Source organism: Pseudophryne corroboree, chromosome 8, assembly GCF_028390025.1.
Source record: "Pseudophryne corroboree isolate aPseCor3 chromosome 8, aPseCor3.hap2, whole genome shotgun sequence".
Taxonomy (NCBI): Eukaryota; Metazoa; Chordata; class Amphibia; order Anura; family Myobatrachidae; genus Pseudophryne; species Pseudophryne corroboree.
This window is the reverse complement of record NC_086451.1, coordinates 373,391,803-373,409,582: the sequence shown is the minus strand read 5'-3', so window position 1 is coordinate 373,409,582 and position 17,780 is coordinate 373,391,803. Positions and strand designations below refer to the sequence as shown.

At 45.6% G+C, this 17,780-nt stretch overlaps 1 protein-coding gene across 1 annotated transcript in view; it reads left to right on the top strand.

Moving 5' to 3' along the window:
• The window catches only part of LOC134947822 (NTPase KAP family P-loop domain-containing protein 1-like), a 237,655-nt gene that overhangs the window by 163,404 nt on the left and 56,471 nt on the right, over window positions 1-17,780 (top strand). The window contains exon 5 of the mRNA XM_063935690.1: window positions 6,906-7,034. Coding sequence (XP_063791760.1) covers window positions 6,906-7,034 — 129 coding nt within the window. The remainder of the gene's footprint in view (window positions 1-6,905; window positions 7,035-17,780) is intronic.

Sequence of the window (17,780 nt, the reverse complement as noted above, 5' to 3'; positions counted from 1 at the left end):
TACGGCGTAACCTCGAGTGACGACTTCCCGTACCCAGGCATCAGAAGTGGTCTTCAACTATTCTTGGGTAAACCCTAGAAGTCGGCCCCCCACTCTGGGATCCCCCAGAGGGAGGCCCGCCCCGTCATACAGCAGGCTTGTCAGTTTTGGTAGCAGGCTGACGGGCAGCCCAGGCCCGTTTGGGTTTGGGCTTATTGGGTTTGGAAGTGCGAACCTGTTTGGGTAGACCTGACCTTTTGCTTTCCCTGAAGGATGAAAGGAGCAAAAGGAAGTACTGAAGGAGCAGTACTAGGAAGACATGCTGTTTTAGCAGACGCTATGTCAGCCACTATCTTGTTGAGGTCTTCTCCGAAAAGAATGTTCAATATTCTTTAAAAGCTTCTCACGGGGCTGCTGGAGCAGCCCCCCTGTTATGTGCCTGCTTACTGCATGGCACAAACTACAAAACTGAGCTCCTGTGCACGGAGGCGGGGTTATAGAGGAGGCAGTGCTAGGTATTCTGGGAACAGTCAAAGCTTTGAGGCTGTTGGTGCCTCGGATCAAGATCCTACTCTACACCCTAATGTCATTCCCTGTGGAGCCCAGTGTACCCCGCAGCAGAAAACACATTGTGACATTTTTTATTAGCATAAACACTCCATGTAATACTGTAGGGGTGCAAGGCGCCTCTTCCTGGGGAATATGGCAGCACGCAGCAGCTGAGGAACAACACAAGTCCAGTTTCTGGTACAACTGACCCCGGCCAGTTTTATTGAAACAGAAAAATAAAACAAAACACCAAAAGAAAATACCTTGCCTGTCCGGCACTAACTAAACACAGGATATTCCTAACTGTCACTAAACAAAAACAAAGAGTTCTCCAGTAAATACTGTGTAGCTTACTTGTGTCAAAAAGCGTGTTCCTCTCACACAGACTCTGCAGCCTTCCCAGGCAGTCTGCCCATACTAATCAGGCTAGCAGACCTATAACACTCTTTCACAGCTTAAACCCTGATTAGTCCTCTGTGAGGCCAAAGACCCGAACTGGGCCCAATGGCTAGAACTCTCCTTATCTCTCTCTTAGAGCCTATACCCAGCTTTTACATCAAACTGAAAAGGTTCTGACAAAACCAAAAGCATTTTTCCTAGAAGTTAACACTTTCTAAAACATGTAAGACAAGAGCCTGGGACAAACATACCTGCCCTCAAACACTATCCCAGTGTTCTTGTCACATATCCCCCTCCCCTGTTTCGACCTAGGGGCCGGAACACTTGTAGCCCCCAAACAGAAGATGCGAGACAATGCATCTGCGTTGGCCAATTGTGTTCCCGGTCTATGTTCGACAGTAAACTTAAAGTCCTGCAACGCTAGAAACCATCTAGTTACACGAGCATTCTTGACTCTATTTACATACATCCATTTTAAAGGGGCATGGTCTGTCACTAGTCTGAATTGTCTACCCAAAAGGTAATATCTCAAGGTATCTAGTGCCCATTTAATGGCCAAAGCCTCCTTTTCCACAATGGCATACCTTTTTTCATGCTCATTGAGTTTCCTACTCAAATAAATGATAGGGTGTTCGTCCCCATCTCTGGTTTGGGACAGCACAGCCCCTATCCCTACCTCTGAGGCATCTGTCTGTACCACAAATTCTTTTGAAAAATCTGGTGTTATCAATACCGGTTGTGAACACAAAGCCACTTTTAACGCTTGGAACGCTTTTTCTGCATCAGGGTTCCATTTCACCATATTTGACTGCTTCCCTTTGGTAAGGTCTGACAACGGCACCGCCGTGGTCGCAAAATTGGGAATAAACCGTCTATAGTACCCAGTTATTCCCAAAAAAGCCCTTACCTGTTTTTTATTCACTGGACGAGGCCAGTTTTGAATAGCATCAATTTTATTCAATTGGGGCCTAATCAGACCTCTGCCTATGGTAAAGCCCAAGTATTTGACCTCCTCCATTGCGAGGCAGCACTTCTTTGGGCTAGCAGTTAACCCTGCCTCTCTGATTGAGTCCAGTACTGCTTGTACTTTAACCAAATGGGACCCCCAGTCTGTACTGTGAATTACTACATCATCCAAATAGGCAGCTGCATATTTTCTATGGGGCCTCAAAATTTTATCCATTGCCCGTTGAAAGGTTGCTGGAGCCCCATGCAACCCAAAGGGTAACATCTTGTACTGGTACAGCCCCTCCGGAACCGAAAAGGCTGTTTTTTCTTTTGCGCCGTCAGATAAAGGTATTTGCCAGTAACCTTTGGTCAGGTCCAACGTGGTGAGAAAACTAGCTGTTCCCAGCCTTTCTATAAGCTCGTCCACACGGGGCATGGGGTATGCATCAAACTTGGACACCTCATTTTACTTTTTCCCTAATCTCAAATGGACCCTGCCATTTAGCTAGGAACTTGCTTTCCACAGTGGGTACCAAAACAAGAACTCTATCTCCAGGAGCAAATTCCCGTATCTTGGCACTCCAGTTGTATACCCTCTGTTGAGCACTTTGGGCCTGTTCCATGTGCTCTCTGACAATAGGTACCACGGCTGCAATCCTATCCTGCATTTGTGATACATGTTCAATAACGCTTCTATAAGGAGTGGGCTGTCCTTCCCACGTCTCTTTGGCAACGTCCAACAGCCCTCTGGGGTGTCTACCATACAACAAATCAAATGGAGAAAACCCCGTAGAGGACTGAGGAACTTCTCTGACGGCCATTAACAAGTAGGGCAACAAACAATCCCAATTTTTCCCATCTTTATCAACCACCTTTTTTAACATACTTTTTAATGTTTTATTAAACCTTTCCACCAACCCATCAGTTTGGGGATGGTAAATGGACGTCCTGAGGTGAATGACCTTAAACAATTTGCACAATTCTTTCATGACCTTTGACATAAATGGAGTACCTTGGTCAGTCAAAATTTCTTTTGGTATTCCCACTCTACTAAAAACCTGCACCAGCTCCCTAGCTATCGCCTTGGTTGTGATAGTGCGTAAAGGGACAGCCTCAGGATATCGAGTGGCATAGTCCATTATTACCAGGATATACTGATGGCCCCGAGCGGACTTTAACAAGGGCCCCACGAGATCCATGGCTATTCTGTCAAACGGGACCTCTATAATAGGCATGGGAACTAGTGGGCTCCTGAAATGGGGTCTAGGGGCATGATACTGGCATTCAGGACAGGAAGAACAATATTCAGACACTTCTTTATAAACCCCTGGCCAAAAGAACCTTTGTAAAACTCTTTCAGTGGTTTTTTCTGCCCCTAAATGTCCTGCTGTAACGTGACTATGAGCTAAATCTAGTACCGTTCTCCGATAAGGCTGGGGTACTACCAGCTGTTCTACCACATCCTCACCCTTTTTGACAATGTGGTACAAGAGCTCATTATAGATGGCCATGTGGGGATACGTAACCCTGTCACCTGGTACCACAGGCTCCCCATTAACAATCTTAACATTCTCTCTAGCCTTTATCAGGGTAGGATCCTTTAACTGTTCAGATGCAAACAGATCCTTTTTTACTTCCAGGTCAGGCACGCTTTCGTTTCTAACCACTATGTCTCTGTTCCCAGCAAGAGGGTCCTCACTGGACTCCCCATCTGTCACTTCCCCAGCCAAACTGGCAAAAGGCAAAGGGTCAGTAAGTTCCGAAGACACACGTACATCCATACAATCACCGGCATTATCAACTGGCTCTTCACTTCTCACATCTGTTGATAAACGTGATTCCCACAGTTTCCAAAAATGAGGAAAATCCCTCCCTATTATGGCCTTATGTACCAAGGTGGGGACCAGTCCTACTTTAACCATTGCTGACCCACAACAAGTTTCTATATTCACTTCAGCAGTGACATAATACTGGGTATCCCCATGTATGCAAGTTACCCCAATAGGTATTTGCTGGACCTTTAAGGGGTTCACTAACCCAGTTTTTACAAGGGTAACTAAACTTCCTGAATCTAGCAAGGCCTCTACCCGGTTACCCTCTAAAAACACATCACACATTTGTTTTTCCAGCTCAGGTGCAGGTACCACAGTACAGGCTAACCTAGCAAAGAAAGACATTCTGCAACATTCAAAGGCAGCATCACATTGCATGGGTTCTTGCATGACTGGGCAATTGGCAATAACATGACCTGGCATACCACATCTAAAACATTTAACCACACGATTATCAACCCGTTTGGGCAACATAGACCGTTCTATCCCCATTGGCCTGTCTCCAGGGCCAGTGTTTACAGTCTCTCCAGCCTTGCGTTCTCTTAACCGCCCAGCAACGTTTTCCCACGGAACAGTCTTACCAGTCTTTACTGAAGGGCGCTGTCGAGGATCTATGGGTTGCTGGGTGGTCATCAGTAGTTCCTCTGCTGCCAAATACCGCTCTACCATGTCCACTAATTGGTCAGCAGTACCCGGGTTTCCATGGCTCACCCACTTGCGCAGGACCATGGGCAATGATCTTAAGTAGCGGTCCATGACGACTCTTTCAACCATCTGGGGACCAGTTAATGTCTCTGGCTGTAGCCATTTTTTTGTTAGCTGAATAAGGTTGTGCATCTGGGAGCGCGGAGGCTTCTCCATGGCGTACACCCAACGGTGCACCCGTTGTGCTCGTACTGACAGCGTGACTCCCAGGCGTGTCAGGATCTCAGTCTTTAGTTTATCATAGTCCCGAGCCTCAGCAGGGCTTAAATCAAAGTATGCTTTTCGGGGCTCACCTGACAAAAAAGGTGCCAGCAGACTGGCCCACTGCGCTTTCGGCCAGTTCTCACGCTCGGCAGTCCTTTCAAACGTGGTCAGGTAGGCCTCCACATCATCAGCCTCTGTCATTTTCTGCAGGAAGTGACTGACCCGTATAGAACTAGAGCTGGTCGGAGCACTGACGGCCACATCTCCAATCCGGGCTGCAAGGCTCTGCAGCACTTCTGTTAAAGCCTCCCTGTCCTGATGCTGTTGCCTGTAAAGTTCGTCAATAGCCACCTGCTGTTGTCTCCTACTTTCCTCCATAGCCACCTGCTGCTGTCTGTTGGCCTCCTGCTGAGCCGCTGTAGCTTGCAGCAAGGCTTTAAGCAGATCCTCCATGTCGACAGATTTTTCAGGCGGCTTTGTAGCTGCTTTCACCCAGGACATATCAAACCCTCAGGTCAAGTCTCTGTAACATCACACTGGGCTGTATCTGCATAAACCACAGTTTTCTGCAGGCCTCACAAAGCTGCTGCTTTCACTTATGCGCAGAACGGGGTTGCTCGCATTCTCCACCAAGTTGTAATACTGTAGGGGTGCAAGGCGCCTCTTCCTGGGGAATATGGCAGCACGCAGCAGCTGAGGAACAACACAAGTCCAGTTTCTGGTACAACTGACCCCGGCCAGTTTTATTGAAACAGAAAAATAAAACAAAACACCAAAAGAAAATACCTTGCCTGTCCGGCACTAACTAAACACAGGATATTCCTAACTGTCACTAAACAAAAACAAAGAGTTCTCCAGTAAATACTGTGTAGCTTACTTGTGTCAAAAAGCGTGTTCCTCTCACACAGACTCTGCAGCCTTCCCAGGCAGTCTGCCCATACTAATCAGGCTAGCAGACCTATAACACTCTTTCACAGCTGAAACCCTGATTAGTCCTCTGTGACGCCAAAGACCCGAACTGGGCCCAATGGCTAGAACTCTCCTTATCTCTCTCTTAGAGCCTATACCCAGCTTTTACATCAAACTGAAAAGGTTCTGACAAAACCAAAAGCATTTTTCCTAGAAGTTAACACTTTCTAAAACATGTAAGACAAGAACCTGGGACAAACATACCTGCCCTCAAACACTATCCCAGTGTTCTTGTCACACTCCACTACATACAATCTTTTAACAATTAATTACACACCTGAATCAAGGGGGATCTTTTCTGTGTTTCTAACTTTTAATCCAGTGGGAATAGTGTAAAACACTAGGGGACCGGTGACATGCTCCACCAGCTACCGCAAAGTAGATAACAGGCTAGGCCAATGTTTTGGAGGGTTTTTAACTATATTTTATCCCCATCAAATTAAAAACGGGAAGAGTGAGGAGGAACCCCCTGGATTCCTGTGTCTAATAAATTGATAAAAGAGGATGTTTTCTGGACCGTTTATTTTAATAAAAGATTTTATTGCAGTATCAGAGTTTGTTTTTAAAACATTTGTGTATTTGGTGGTGCTACAGGTCCCAGTGAGATATATACTCTGCCAACTTTGTTTGTGCTGGAACTTATAGTTGTATGTGGAGCATTAAAGTGACCCAGATTATTGGAATTCGGTATGATATCCCCGTGGACGGGATGCAAGTGGTCATAATACCGACAGCAGCAACCCGAACATCAGAATCCCGACAGCCACCCAGAAATTACCCTAACCCTCACCTGCCCCCTAACCTAATCCTTTCTTGTGGTTTCCTAACACTCCCCGGTGGTGTCTTACCCTAACCCTCCCCGGTGGTGCCTAACCCTCCCTTCCTCGCTGCCTAAACCTAACCCTCCCCACTTGGTGCCTAACCCTAACCACCCCCTCCCCAGTACCTAACCATCCCCTCCCTGTCTCTGCACCCTAACCCCCCTTCTAATCCTAAACCTAACCTCCTACCCCCTACGGCAGACATGAGCGTGTCCCACTAAAAGAATGTTCAGTATTCCAGGCATCAGTATTTTGATACCAGGATCCTGAGCTCCCACAGGATTTTGATGCCTCCATTATGCCGCCACTCGAGATTCAGGCATCGGTATTTCGACCCCTGGGATCCCATCCGGTGGCATTGTAACTACATCCCGATTATTGATATGGTATATTTTCCCTTAGTCCGATTTCACTGTTTGGGCTCAGTAGAATAGATCATGGTGTTTTCAGAATGATACTAGGAGGAACAGAAGCTAATTTTTCTTTCCTTTTATTGAAGATTATCTAAGAGAATTAACAAAGAAGGAGGAGGACGGAGTCAATAAGAATGGAGAGAACACCACTGGAAAAGACCTCATGGAGGACAACCAATTGAGAGGAAAGCAGGAAGCAAATACTAGTGCTGCAGGTACTGCCACCAGTCATGACGATACAAGTCTGTCAACGTCATCTACTAAGGCCAATGTCCAAGTTCATAGAGGGCTTAAGTCAGGGCATGTAAAATCAAAGAAGCAATTTAATTTTACAGTGATAAAGAAAAAATCACCTAAAGGAAAGTTAGCCACAGAGAAACATGAAAGTGGCAGGGAAATACTCAGGTCTTGGCCTTTAAGTGGTGGCATCTTCTTCTGCATCTCATGACGATGCAAGAACTTTTCACCCAGAGTCTAGAAGAGGTGTAAAAAAAAAAAAAAAACCTCTAAGGCAGTAGAATAAACCATGCATTCAGAAGCGTCCTGAGGAATGTTTAGGAGTGTCCACGTCAGCAGTACAACTAAAGATGGTGAATTGGTGATGATGAGGGCATAATAGAAATTAAGGATTTGCGTGTGAAAGTGGAACAGGATGAGGGGGATATGTGTGTACTGCTATCAGACACTAAGGATGTTAATGATGATGATGCTGTTTGTGTAAGTCAGCCACCAGTACTGGCTTCAGTTCTTGCCCGTGATAAAAAGAAATCCATTGTGATGCCTGGCCATAAGACCAAAAAAAGCAACCTCTTGGGTGTGGGATTATTGTTCCCCAAATCCTGACAATGTTTGTGAAGGCATCTTCTCTATTTGTGAAGCCAAAGATAGTGGAGGTAGGGACGTTAGCCATCTAGGCACCTTCTCCATGTTTCATCTTTACAGCGATTTCATTAAATTTATTTTACAAGATTATAATGTAATTAACACCCTCATCATCAACCGCCTTAGTGATTGGGGGTAGTCCTTCCAAAAAATTGTTTTGTGGCGGCCTTATCAAAGCAAGAACTTCAGCCATAAAAGTGTATGTCCCTGAAGTGCTTTGTTTATTAAACTGTGCATGTCTTTTTTAATATCCAACACAAGGGTGGGAGGGAGGTCCCGTGGGAGAGAGGTCCCAAGGACAATTCCATTTTGCATCACTTTTCTTTTCTGCCACTGCTGTGTGGCGATGTTTTATAGATGTACTATAAACTGCCGCGTGATTTAACTGCTGCTCTGTCGGTTAGTATCAGGCAGCTTGCTGCTGCCTTTGGCCTAAAATGGATGAAAACAACAATGTGAGCTGTGAGGTGGTCAAAATAGACTGGAAATAATCGTTATTGAGATTAATAATACTGTAGAAAGAAAAACAGGCCCAAAATATGTGATTTTAGCTATTTGTATGATTTTTGGGGGGGCAAAAATACAGATCCAAAGCAAAAACCGAAACACAAAAGGGCAGTTTTGGCAAAACCAAATGCAGCATATTTGCAATTTTGCATATCATCCCGCGCTCCCGTTTCAGCCATAAATCTCCTGCTGCCCTGCTTTGTAGGTCACATCAACCAGATTCTTCAGATTCTGCTGGGGGTGAAACTAAGGAGTTTTGTTTTTGTAAGAACAGTGATTTGCTGTAGCTGCTCAGGAGTCACTGCTGACCACTTTCATTATTCCCCCCCCCCACACACACACACACACACACACACACACACACACACACACACCTTGTGAAAAAAAGAGACAGCAGCACATGGGGGGTCATTCCGAGTTGTTCACTCGTTGACGTTTTTTTTGCAGAATTGCGATCAGGCTAAAAATCGCCATTTATGCGTATGCGCATGGTACGCAGAGCGCATGCGCTAAGTACTTTCACATAAAACTATGCAGTTTTACACAAGGCCGAGCGACGTTTTTCTATCGCTTGAGTGATCGTAGTGTGATTGACAGGAAGTGGGTGTTTCTGGGAGGTAACTGAGCGTTTTCAGGGAGTGTGCTGAAAAACGCAGGCATGCCAGATAAAAATGCAGGAGTGGCTGGAGAAACGGGGGAGTGGCTGGCCGAACGCAGGGCGTGTTTGTGACGTCAAACCAGGAACTAAACGGACTGAGGTGATCGCAGTCTAGGAGTAGGTCTGAAGCCACTCAGAAACTGCAGGGAATTATTTATTAGCAGAACTGCTAATCTTCGTTAGCAATTCTGCTAAGCTAAGATACACTCCCAGAGGGTGGCGGCCTAGCGTGTGCAATGCTGCTAAAAGTAGCTAGCGAGTGATCAACTCGGAATGAGGGCCATGGTCACACACAGGGTCTTCTTATCTGTGCTGGTGTGCAGTGACTCATAGGGGGTAATTCCAAGTTCATCGCAGCAGGAATTTTTTTGGTAGTTGGGCAAAACCAGGGAGGTCATTCCGAGTTGTTCGCTCGCAAGGCGATTTTAGCAGAGTTGCTCACGCTAAGCCGCCGCCTACTGGGAGTGTATTTTAGCATCTTAAATTTGCGAACGATGTATTCGCAATATTGCGATTAGCACACTTCTTAGCAGTTTCAGAGTAGCTTCAGACTTACTCGGCATCTGCGATCAGTTCAGTGCTTGTCGTTCCTGGTTTGACGTCACAAACACTCCCAGCGTTCGCCCAGACACTCCTCCGTTTCTCCAGCCACTCCTGCGTTTTTTCCGGAAACGGTAGCGTTTTTTTCCACACGCCCCTAAAACGGCCTGTTTCCGCCCAGTAACACCCATTTCCTGTCAATCACATTACGATCGCCAGAGCGATGAAAAAGCCGTGAGTAAAATTCCTAACTTCATAGCAAATTTACTTGGCGCAGTCGCAGTGCGAACATTGCGCATGCGCACTAAGCGGAAAATCGCTGCGATGCGATGAAATTTACCGAGCGAACGACTCGGAATGAGGGCCCATGTGCACTGCAGGGGAGGCAGATTTAACATGTGCAGAGAGAGTTAGATTTGGGTGGGTTATTTTGTTTCTGTGCAGGGTTAATACTGGCTGCTTTATTTTTACACTGCAAATTAGATTGCAGATTGAACACACCACACCCAAATCTAACTCTCTCTGCACATGTTATATCTGCCCCCCCTGCAGTACACATGGTTTTGCCCAATTGCAAAAAAAATTCCTGTTGCGATCAACTTGGAATTACCCCAAGAGTGTGCTGCTGCTGCTGCTGCTGCTGCTGCTGCTGCTGCTAGTGAACTATTAAGGTAAAAATTGTTAGTAATCTTTCTTCAGTATGACACATTTCTGTAATTAGAATATCTGGTGTATGTAATGATTTGGCTAATGCTGTAACATAGTTGCATACCCTCCCTCATTCTGCAGGAGACTCCCTGAAATGGTAGATGCTAGAATCAAGTGGGCTAAGGGACCTTTTCCGTAAGGGGGAGGAGTTACGACGCAAGGGGGAGGAGCTAGGCCAGCGGGATAGTTCCTCTACTATCCACGCCACCAACTATTACCTTTAGTAATTAGGTGGTGAGCGAAGCGGAGCGGAGCGAGCCACCGTGCCCGAAGCGTGGCGAGCGAAGCGAGCCCGCGAGGGTACTTTTCGGGTACCCTGTTCGCCCGTAGCTCCTCCCCCTGGTGACGTAGCCCCTCCCCTCAAAACGTCACAAGGTCCCTTCAGCCCCTCCGATATAGAACCAACCTCCCTGAAATAGCAGCAATCTCCCTCTCTCCCTGAAAAGTCCAGCAATCTCCCTGATTGCACCTTACCCCCATTATGCAGCTATTACATTCTTGGGGGAAAAATAAATTCGAGATACATACATTCAAATGGGATCATTAATGCCATTTCCCTGCATTGGTTATGAAGCACAATGATCCCTATGGCCACTTACAGTATATGGAACCTCCTGTAAAACACAATACACAAACAAATCCTGCAAAATATCAGTGTCTTTTCTTCAACAAATAGATATTACTAACTTTTGGGCTCATTTACATGTGGATGCAAGTAATTTTTATGACACGCCTCTCAGATGTAGCAGTACGCGCCCGCGCTGATAGGTGTTACTTTCACAATCTCCCTGAAAGGCTTTTTCAAAAGTAAGCAAGTATGTGCTGTAATGATATGGAAAACAGCACATCCAATCTAGGTAGTTCCTAGAAGATGCAGACAATACAGTGTTCACAATAAAATAACATCTAATAGACTCAAATTATAATTTACTTATATGTTTATAGATGAATTCGCACAAGGTCAAATTGCACTATGTGAATGCAAGTCAGTGTCAGACTCAGGTGCAGATGCACCATGTAGAGGCAGGTCAGTGAAATATCACAGCGAATACATATTGCAAACAAGAAACCCAGAATTGCAGACAGCAATGTGACTATCAATACTTACAAAACTTCCTGAAATATATTGTTATTAATGTTATATAGAAATATCTTGCAAAAAGCATTTAAGCATAGACACGCCCATTTGTGGAACTAGACACACCCTTTTGGCAGAGTATGACATACTCCCTTGGCAGCGCGCCGCACTTTGCGCGCACATCCTACTGTAATTTCGCTGATTCTAGTTTTCAAAAGTAGAGAAGTATGAAATACAGATCCAAAACACCAGGCGATACAGATCCAACACCATAACACAGAGGTCTATTTAAAACCCGTTATTTATATAGTGTACACATATTCCACAGCGCTTTACAGAGAATATTTGGCTATTCACTGACCTCAGTGGGGTGGGGCAGTAATTCTAACCATTACACCATCCATGCTGCTCCGACTTAGATCAAACTCATTGTGAATTGCATCGTCAGATACCATATTAGCGGAACAAATTCAAGATTGCTCTGGCGCGGGAACAGCTGCTCTGAAAAGCAGCTGTCACCACACTCCCTAAAACTGCCTATTCCGGCACCAATTGCTAGCACCAGAACTTTACACAGCAGGGAAATTTAGTGCACATACAGTGTGGAGGGCAGAAGGATCGCTCATTACAACCTGGGCACTCCTTGCAATATGAATGAGCAGGGCTCCGGAACTGAAGATGGTTTAGGTTCCAGCAGACAAACTCCATTTGACCAATATCACGCAGCATGTTGTGCCACTAAAAATAAATGGGCCTGTTACTAAAACATGTGTAACGGGCCCACTGGTGATGATGAATACTGTAGATCCTAATAGTGATGAGCGGGTTCGGTTTTTGAGAAACCGGACCCCCCCAAACGTTACCCTTTTAAATGGGTCCTAGCCATACTCGGATTCTCCCGTATGGCTCGGTTAACCCGAGCGCGCCCGAACGTCATCATCCCACTGTCGGATTCTCGCGAGATTCGGATTCTATATAAGCAGCCGCGCGTCGCCGCCATTTTCACACGTGCATTGAGATTGATAGGGAGAGGACGTGGCTGGCGTCCTCTCCGTTATAATATACATGACAGTTGATTGCTTTGTTTATTTTACTATTGTGGGGAGGATTGGGGAGCAGCTGTTAGGAGGAGTACAGTGCAGAGTTTTGCTGATAAGTGACCACCAGTTTTTTATCCGTTCTCTGCCTGAAAAAAACGCTCCATACCATATCTGTGCTCAGTGTGCTGCATGATATATCTGTGCTGAGTGCTCACACTGCTTAATTGTGGGGACTGGGGAGCAGCTATAGCAGGAGTACAGTGCACAGTTTTGCTGACAGTGACCACCAGTATTCGTTTGTCTGCCTGAAAAACACTCCGGTGGCTTTTTTTTTTTATACTAGTAGTACTAGTTTAGCAGTCTGCTGACAGTGTCCACCAGCAGTAGCGGATCTTGCCACGGGCAAGCAGGACTTTTGCCCGGGGCGCTGCCTTCCGGAGGGCGCTGGTGCCATCTGGAGGGCGCCGCACCGTGGCAAGATCCGCCACTGCTGCCCGCTGTGTCCCCCGTCCGCCTCCGCTGCCCCCCGGCCTCCTGTGAAGGGGACTAGACGCTACGCGTCTAGTTTCCCTTCGTGGAGAGTACCTTTGCTGAGCGGTGCGCGATGACGTCATCGCGCACCGCACAGAAAAAGGTCCTCTCCACGAAGGGAACTAGATGCAACGCGTCTAGTTTCCCTTCGTGGAGAGGACCTTTTGCTGTGCGGTGCGCGATGACGTCATCGCGCACCGCTCAGCATTCAAACGGCGCTAGTAATGTACAGGGGGCGTAACTGACCACGCCCCCTGTATTAGGCCACACCCCATTTTCTGCCCGGGGCGCAGAGCGGCCTGGACCCGGCCCTGTCCACCAGGTCCATTATACTGTATATAGCAGCATGGTAGGCCACTGCTGTACCTACCTCTGTGTCGTCACTCGTCATCCATAAAGTATACTATCCATCCATCTACATTGTATACCTGTGGTGGCTTTTTTCTTTATACTAGTAGACTAGTAGTACTAGTTTAGCAGTCTGCTGACAGTGTCCACCAGGTCCATTATACTGTATATAGCAGCACGGTAGGCCACTGCTGTACCTATCTCTGTGTCGTCACTCGTCATCCATAAAGTATACTATCCATCCATCTACATTGTATACCTGTGGTGGCTTTTTTCTTTATACTAGTAGACTAGTAGTACTAGTTTAGCAGTCTGCTGACAGTGTCCACCAGGTCCATTATACTGTATATAGCAGCACGGTAGGCCACTGCTGTACCTACCTCTGTGTCGTCACTCGTCATCCATAAAGTATACTATCCATCCATCTACATTGTATACCTGTGGTGGCTTTTTTCTTTATACTAGTAGACTAGTAGTACTAGTTTAGCAGTCTGCTGACAGTGTCCACCAGGTCCATTATACTGTATATAGCAGCACGGTAGGCCACTGCTGTACCTACCTCTGTGTCGTCACTCGTCATCCATAAAGTATACTATCCATCCATCTACATTGTATACCTGTGGTGGCTTTTTCTTTATACTAGTAGACTAGTAGTACTAGTTTAGCAGTCTGCTGACAGTGTCCACCAGGTCCATTATACTGTATATAGCAGCACGGTAGGCCACTGCTGTACCTACCTCTGTGTCGTCACTCGTCATCCATAAAGTATACTATCCATCCATCTACATTGTATACCTGTGGTGGCTTTTTTCTTTATACTAGTAGACTAGTAGTACTAGTTTAGCAGTCTGCTGACAGTGTCCACCAGGTCCATTATACTGTATATAGCAGCACGGTAGGCCACTGCTGTACCTACCTCTGTGTCGTCACTCGTCATCCATAAAGTATACTATCCATCCATCTACATTGAATACCTGTGGTGGCTTTTTTCTTTATACTAGTAGACTAGTAGTACTAGTTTAGCAGTCTGCTGACAGTGTCCACCAGGTCCATTATACTGTATATAGCAGCACGGTAGGCCACTGCTGTACCTACCTCTGTGTCGTCACTCGTCATCCATAAAGTATACTATCCATCCATCTACATTGTATACCTGTGGTGGCTTTTTTCTTTATACTAGTAGACTAGTAGTACTAGTTTAGCAGTCTGCTGACAGTGTCCACCAGGTCCATTATACTATATATAGCAGCACGGTAGGCCACTGCTGTACCTACCTCTGTGTCGTCACTCGTCATCCATAAAGTATACTATCCATCCATCTACATTGTATACCTGTGGTGGCTTTTTTCTTTATACTAGTAGACTAGTAGTACTAGTTTAGCAGTCTGCTGACAGTGTCCACCAGGTCCATTATACTGTATATAGCAGCACGGTAGGCCACTTCTGTACCTACCTCTGTGTCGTCACTCGTCATCCATAAAGTATACTATCCATCCATCTACATTGTATACCTATGGTGGCTTTTTTCTTTATACTAGTAGACTAGTAGTACTAGTTTAGCAGTCTGCTGACAGTGTCCACCAGGTCCATTATACTGTATATAGCAGCACGGTAGGCCACTGCTGTACCTACCTCTGTGTCATCACTCGTCATCCATAAAGTATACTATCCATCCATCTACATTGTATACCTGTGGTGGCTTTTTTCTTTATACTAGTAGACTAGTAGTACTAGTTTAGCAGTCTGCTGACAGTGTCCACCAGGTCCATTATACTGTATATAGCAGCACGGTAGGCCACTGCTGTACCTACCTCTGTGTCGTCACTCGTCATCCATAAAGTATACTATCCATCCATCTACATTGTATACCTGTGGTGGCTTTTTTCTTTATACTAGTAGACTAGTAGTACTAGTTTAGCAGTCTGCTGACAGTGTCCACCAGGTCCATTATACTGTATATAGCAGCACGGTAGGCCACTGCTGTACCTATCTCTGTGTCGTCACTCGTCATCCATAAAGTATACTATCCATCCATCTACATTGTATACCTGTGGTGGCTTTTTTCTTTATACTAGTAGACTAGTAGTACTAGTTTAGCAGTCTGCTGACAGTGTCCACCAGGTCCATTATACTGTATATAGCAGCACGGTAGGCCACTGCTGTACCTACCTCTGTGTCGTCACTCGTCATCCATAAAGTATACTATCCATCCATCTACATTGTATACCTGTGGTGGCTTTTTTCTTTATACTAGTAGACTAGTAGTACTAGTTTAGCAGTCTGCTGACAGTGTCCACCAGGTCCATTATACTGTATATAGCAGCACGGTAGGCCACTGCTGTACCTATCTCTGTGTCGTCACTCGTCATCCATAAAGTATACTATCCATCCATCTACATTGTATACCTGTGGTGGCTTTTTTCTTTATACTAGTAGACTAGTAGTACTAGTTTAGCAGTCTGCTGACAGTGTCCACCAGGTCCATTATACTGTATATAGCAGCACGGTAGGCCACTGCTGTACCTACCTCTGTGTCGTCACTCGTCATCCATAAAGTATACTATCCATCCATCTACATTGTATACCTGTGGTGGCTTTTTTCTTTATACTAGTAGACTAGTAGTACTAGTTTAGCAGTCTGCTGACAGTGTCCACCAGGTCCATTATACTGTATATAGCAGCACGGTAGGCCACTGCTGTACCTACCTCTGTGTCATCACTCGTCATCCATAAAGTATACTATCCATCCATCTACATTGTATACCTATGGTGGCTTTTTTCTTTATACTAGTAGACTAGTAGTACTAGTTTAGCAGTCTGCTGACAGTGTCCACCAGGTCCATTATACTGTATATAGCAGCACGGTAGGCCACTGCTGTACCTACCTCTGTGTCGTCACTCGTCATCCATAAAGTATACTATCCATCCATCTACATTGTATACCTGTGGTGGCTTTTTTCTTTATACTAGTAGACTAGTAGTACTAGTTTAGCAGTCTGCTGACAGTGTCCACCAGGTCCATTATACTGTATATAGCAGCACGGTAGGCCACTGCTGTACCTACCTCTGTGTCGTCACTCGTCATCCATAAAGTATACTATCCATCCATCTACATTGTATACCTGTGGTGGCTTTTTTCTTTATACTAGTAGACTAGTAGTACTAGTTTAGCAGTCTGCTGACAGTGTCCACCAGGTCCATTATACTGTATATAGCAGCACGGTAGGCCACTGCTGTACCTACCTCTGTGTCATCACTCGTCATCCATAAAGTATACTATCCATCCATCTACATTGTATACCTATGGTGGCTTTTTTCTTTATACTAGTAGACTAGTAGTACTAGTTTAGCAGTCTGCTGACAGTGTCCACCAGGTCCATTATACTGTATATAGCAGCACGGTAGGCCACTGCTGTACCTACCTCTGTGTCGTCACTCGTCATCCATAAAGTATACTATCCATCCATCTACATTGTATACCTGTGGTGGCTTTTTTCTTTATACTAGTAGACTAGTAGTACTAGTTTAGCAGTCTGCTGACAGTGTCCACCAGGTCCATTATACTGTATATAGCAGCACGGTAGGCCACTGCTGTACCTACCTCTGTGTCGTCACTCGTCATCCATAAAGTATACTATCCATCCATCTACATTGTATATCTGTGGTGGCTTTTTTCTTTATACTAGTAGACTAGTAGTACTAGTTTAGCAGTCTGCTGACAGTGTCCACCAGGTCCATTATACTGTATATAGCAGCACGGTAGGCCACTGCTGTACCTACCTCTGTGTCATCACTCGCTTTCCATAAAGTATACTATCCATCCATCTACATTGTATACCTGTGGTGGCTTTTAGTTGTGCGTATTAAAAATATGGAGAACAAAAATGTGGAGGTTAAAAAAATAGGGAAAGATCAAGATCCACTTCCACCTCGTGCTGAAGCTGCTGCCACTAGTCATGGCCAAGACGATGAAATGCCATCAACGTCATCTGCCAAGGCCGATGTCCAATGTCATAGTACAGATCATGTAAAATCCAAAACACAAAAGTTCAGTAAAATGACCCAAAAATCAAAATTAAAAGCGTCTGAGGAGAAGTGTAAACTTGCCAATATGCCATTTACGACACGGAGTGGCAAGGAACGGCTGAGGCCCTGGCCTATGTTCATGGCTAGTGGTTTAGCTTCACATGAGGATAGCCTCTCACTAGAAAAAAGAAAAGACTTAAGCTGGCAAAAGCACAGCAAAGAACTGTGCGTTCTTCAAAATCACAAATCCCCAAGGAGAGTCCAATTGTGTCGGTTGCGATGCCTGACCTTCCCAACACTGGACGGGAAGAGCTTGCGCCTTCCACCATTTGCACGCCCCCTGCAAGTGCTGGGAGGAGCACCCGCAGTCCAGTTCCTGATAGTCAAATTGAAGATGTCAGTGTTGAAGTACACCAGGATGAGGATATGGGTGTTGCTGGCGCTGGGGAGGAAATTGACAAGGAGGATTCTGATGGTGAGGTGGTTTGTTTAAGTCAGGCACCCTGGGAGACACCTGTTGTCCGTGGGACGACGATGGCCATTGACATGCCTGGTCAAATTACAAAAAAAATCACCTCTTCGGTGTGGAATTATTTCAACACAAATGCGGACAACAGGCCGTGTGTTGCCTTTGTCAAACTGT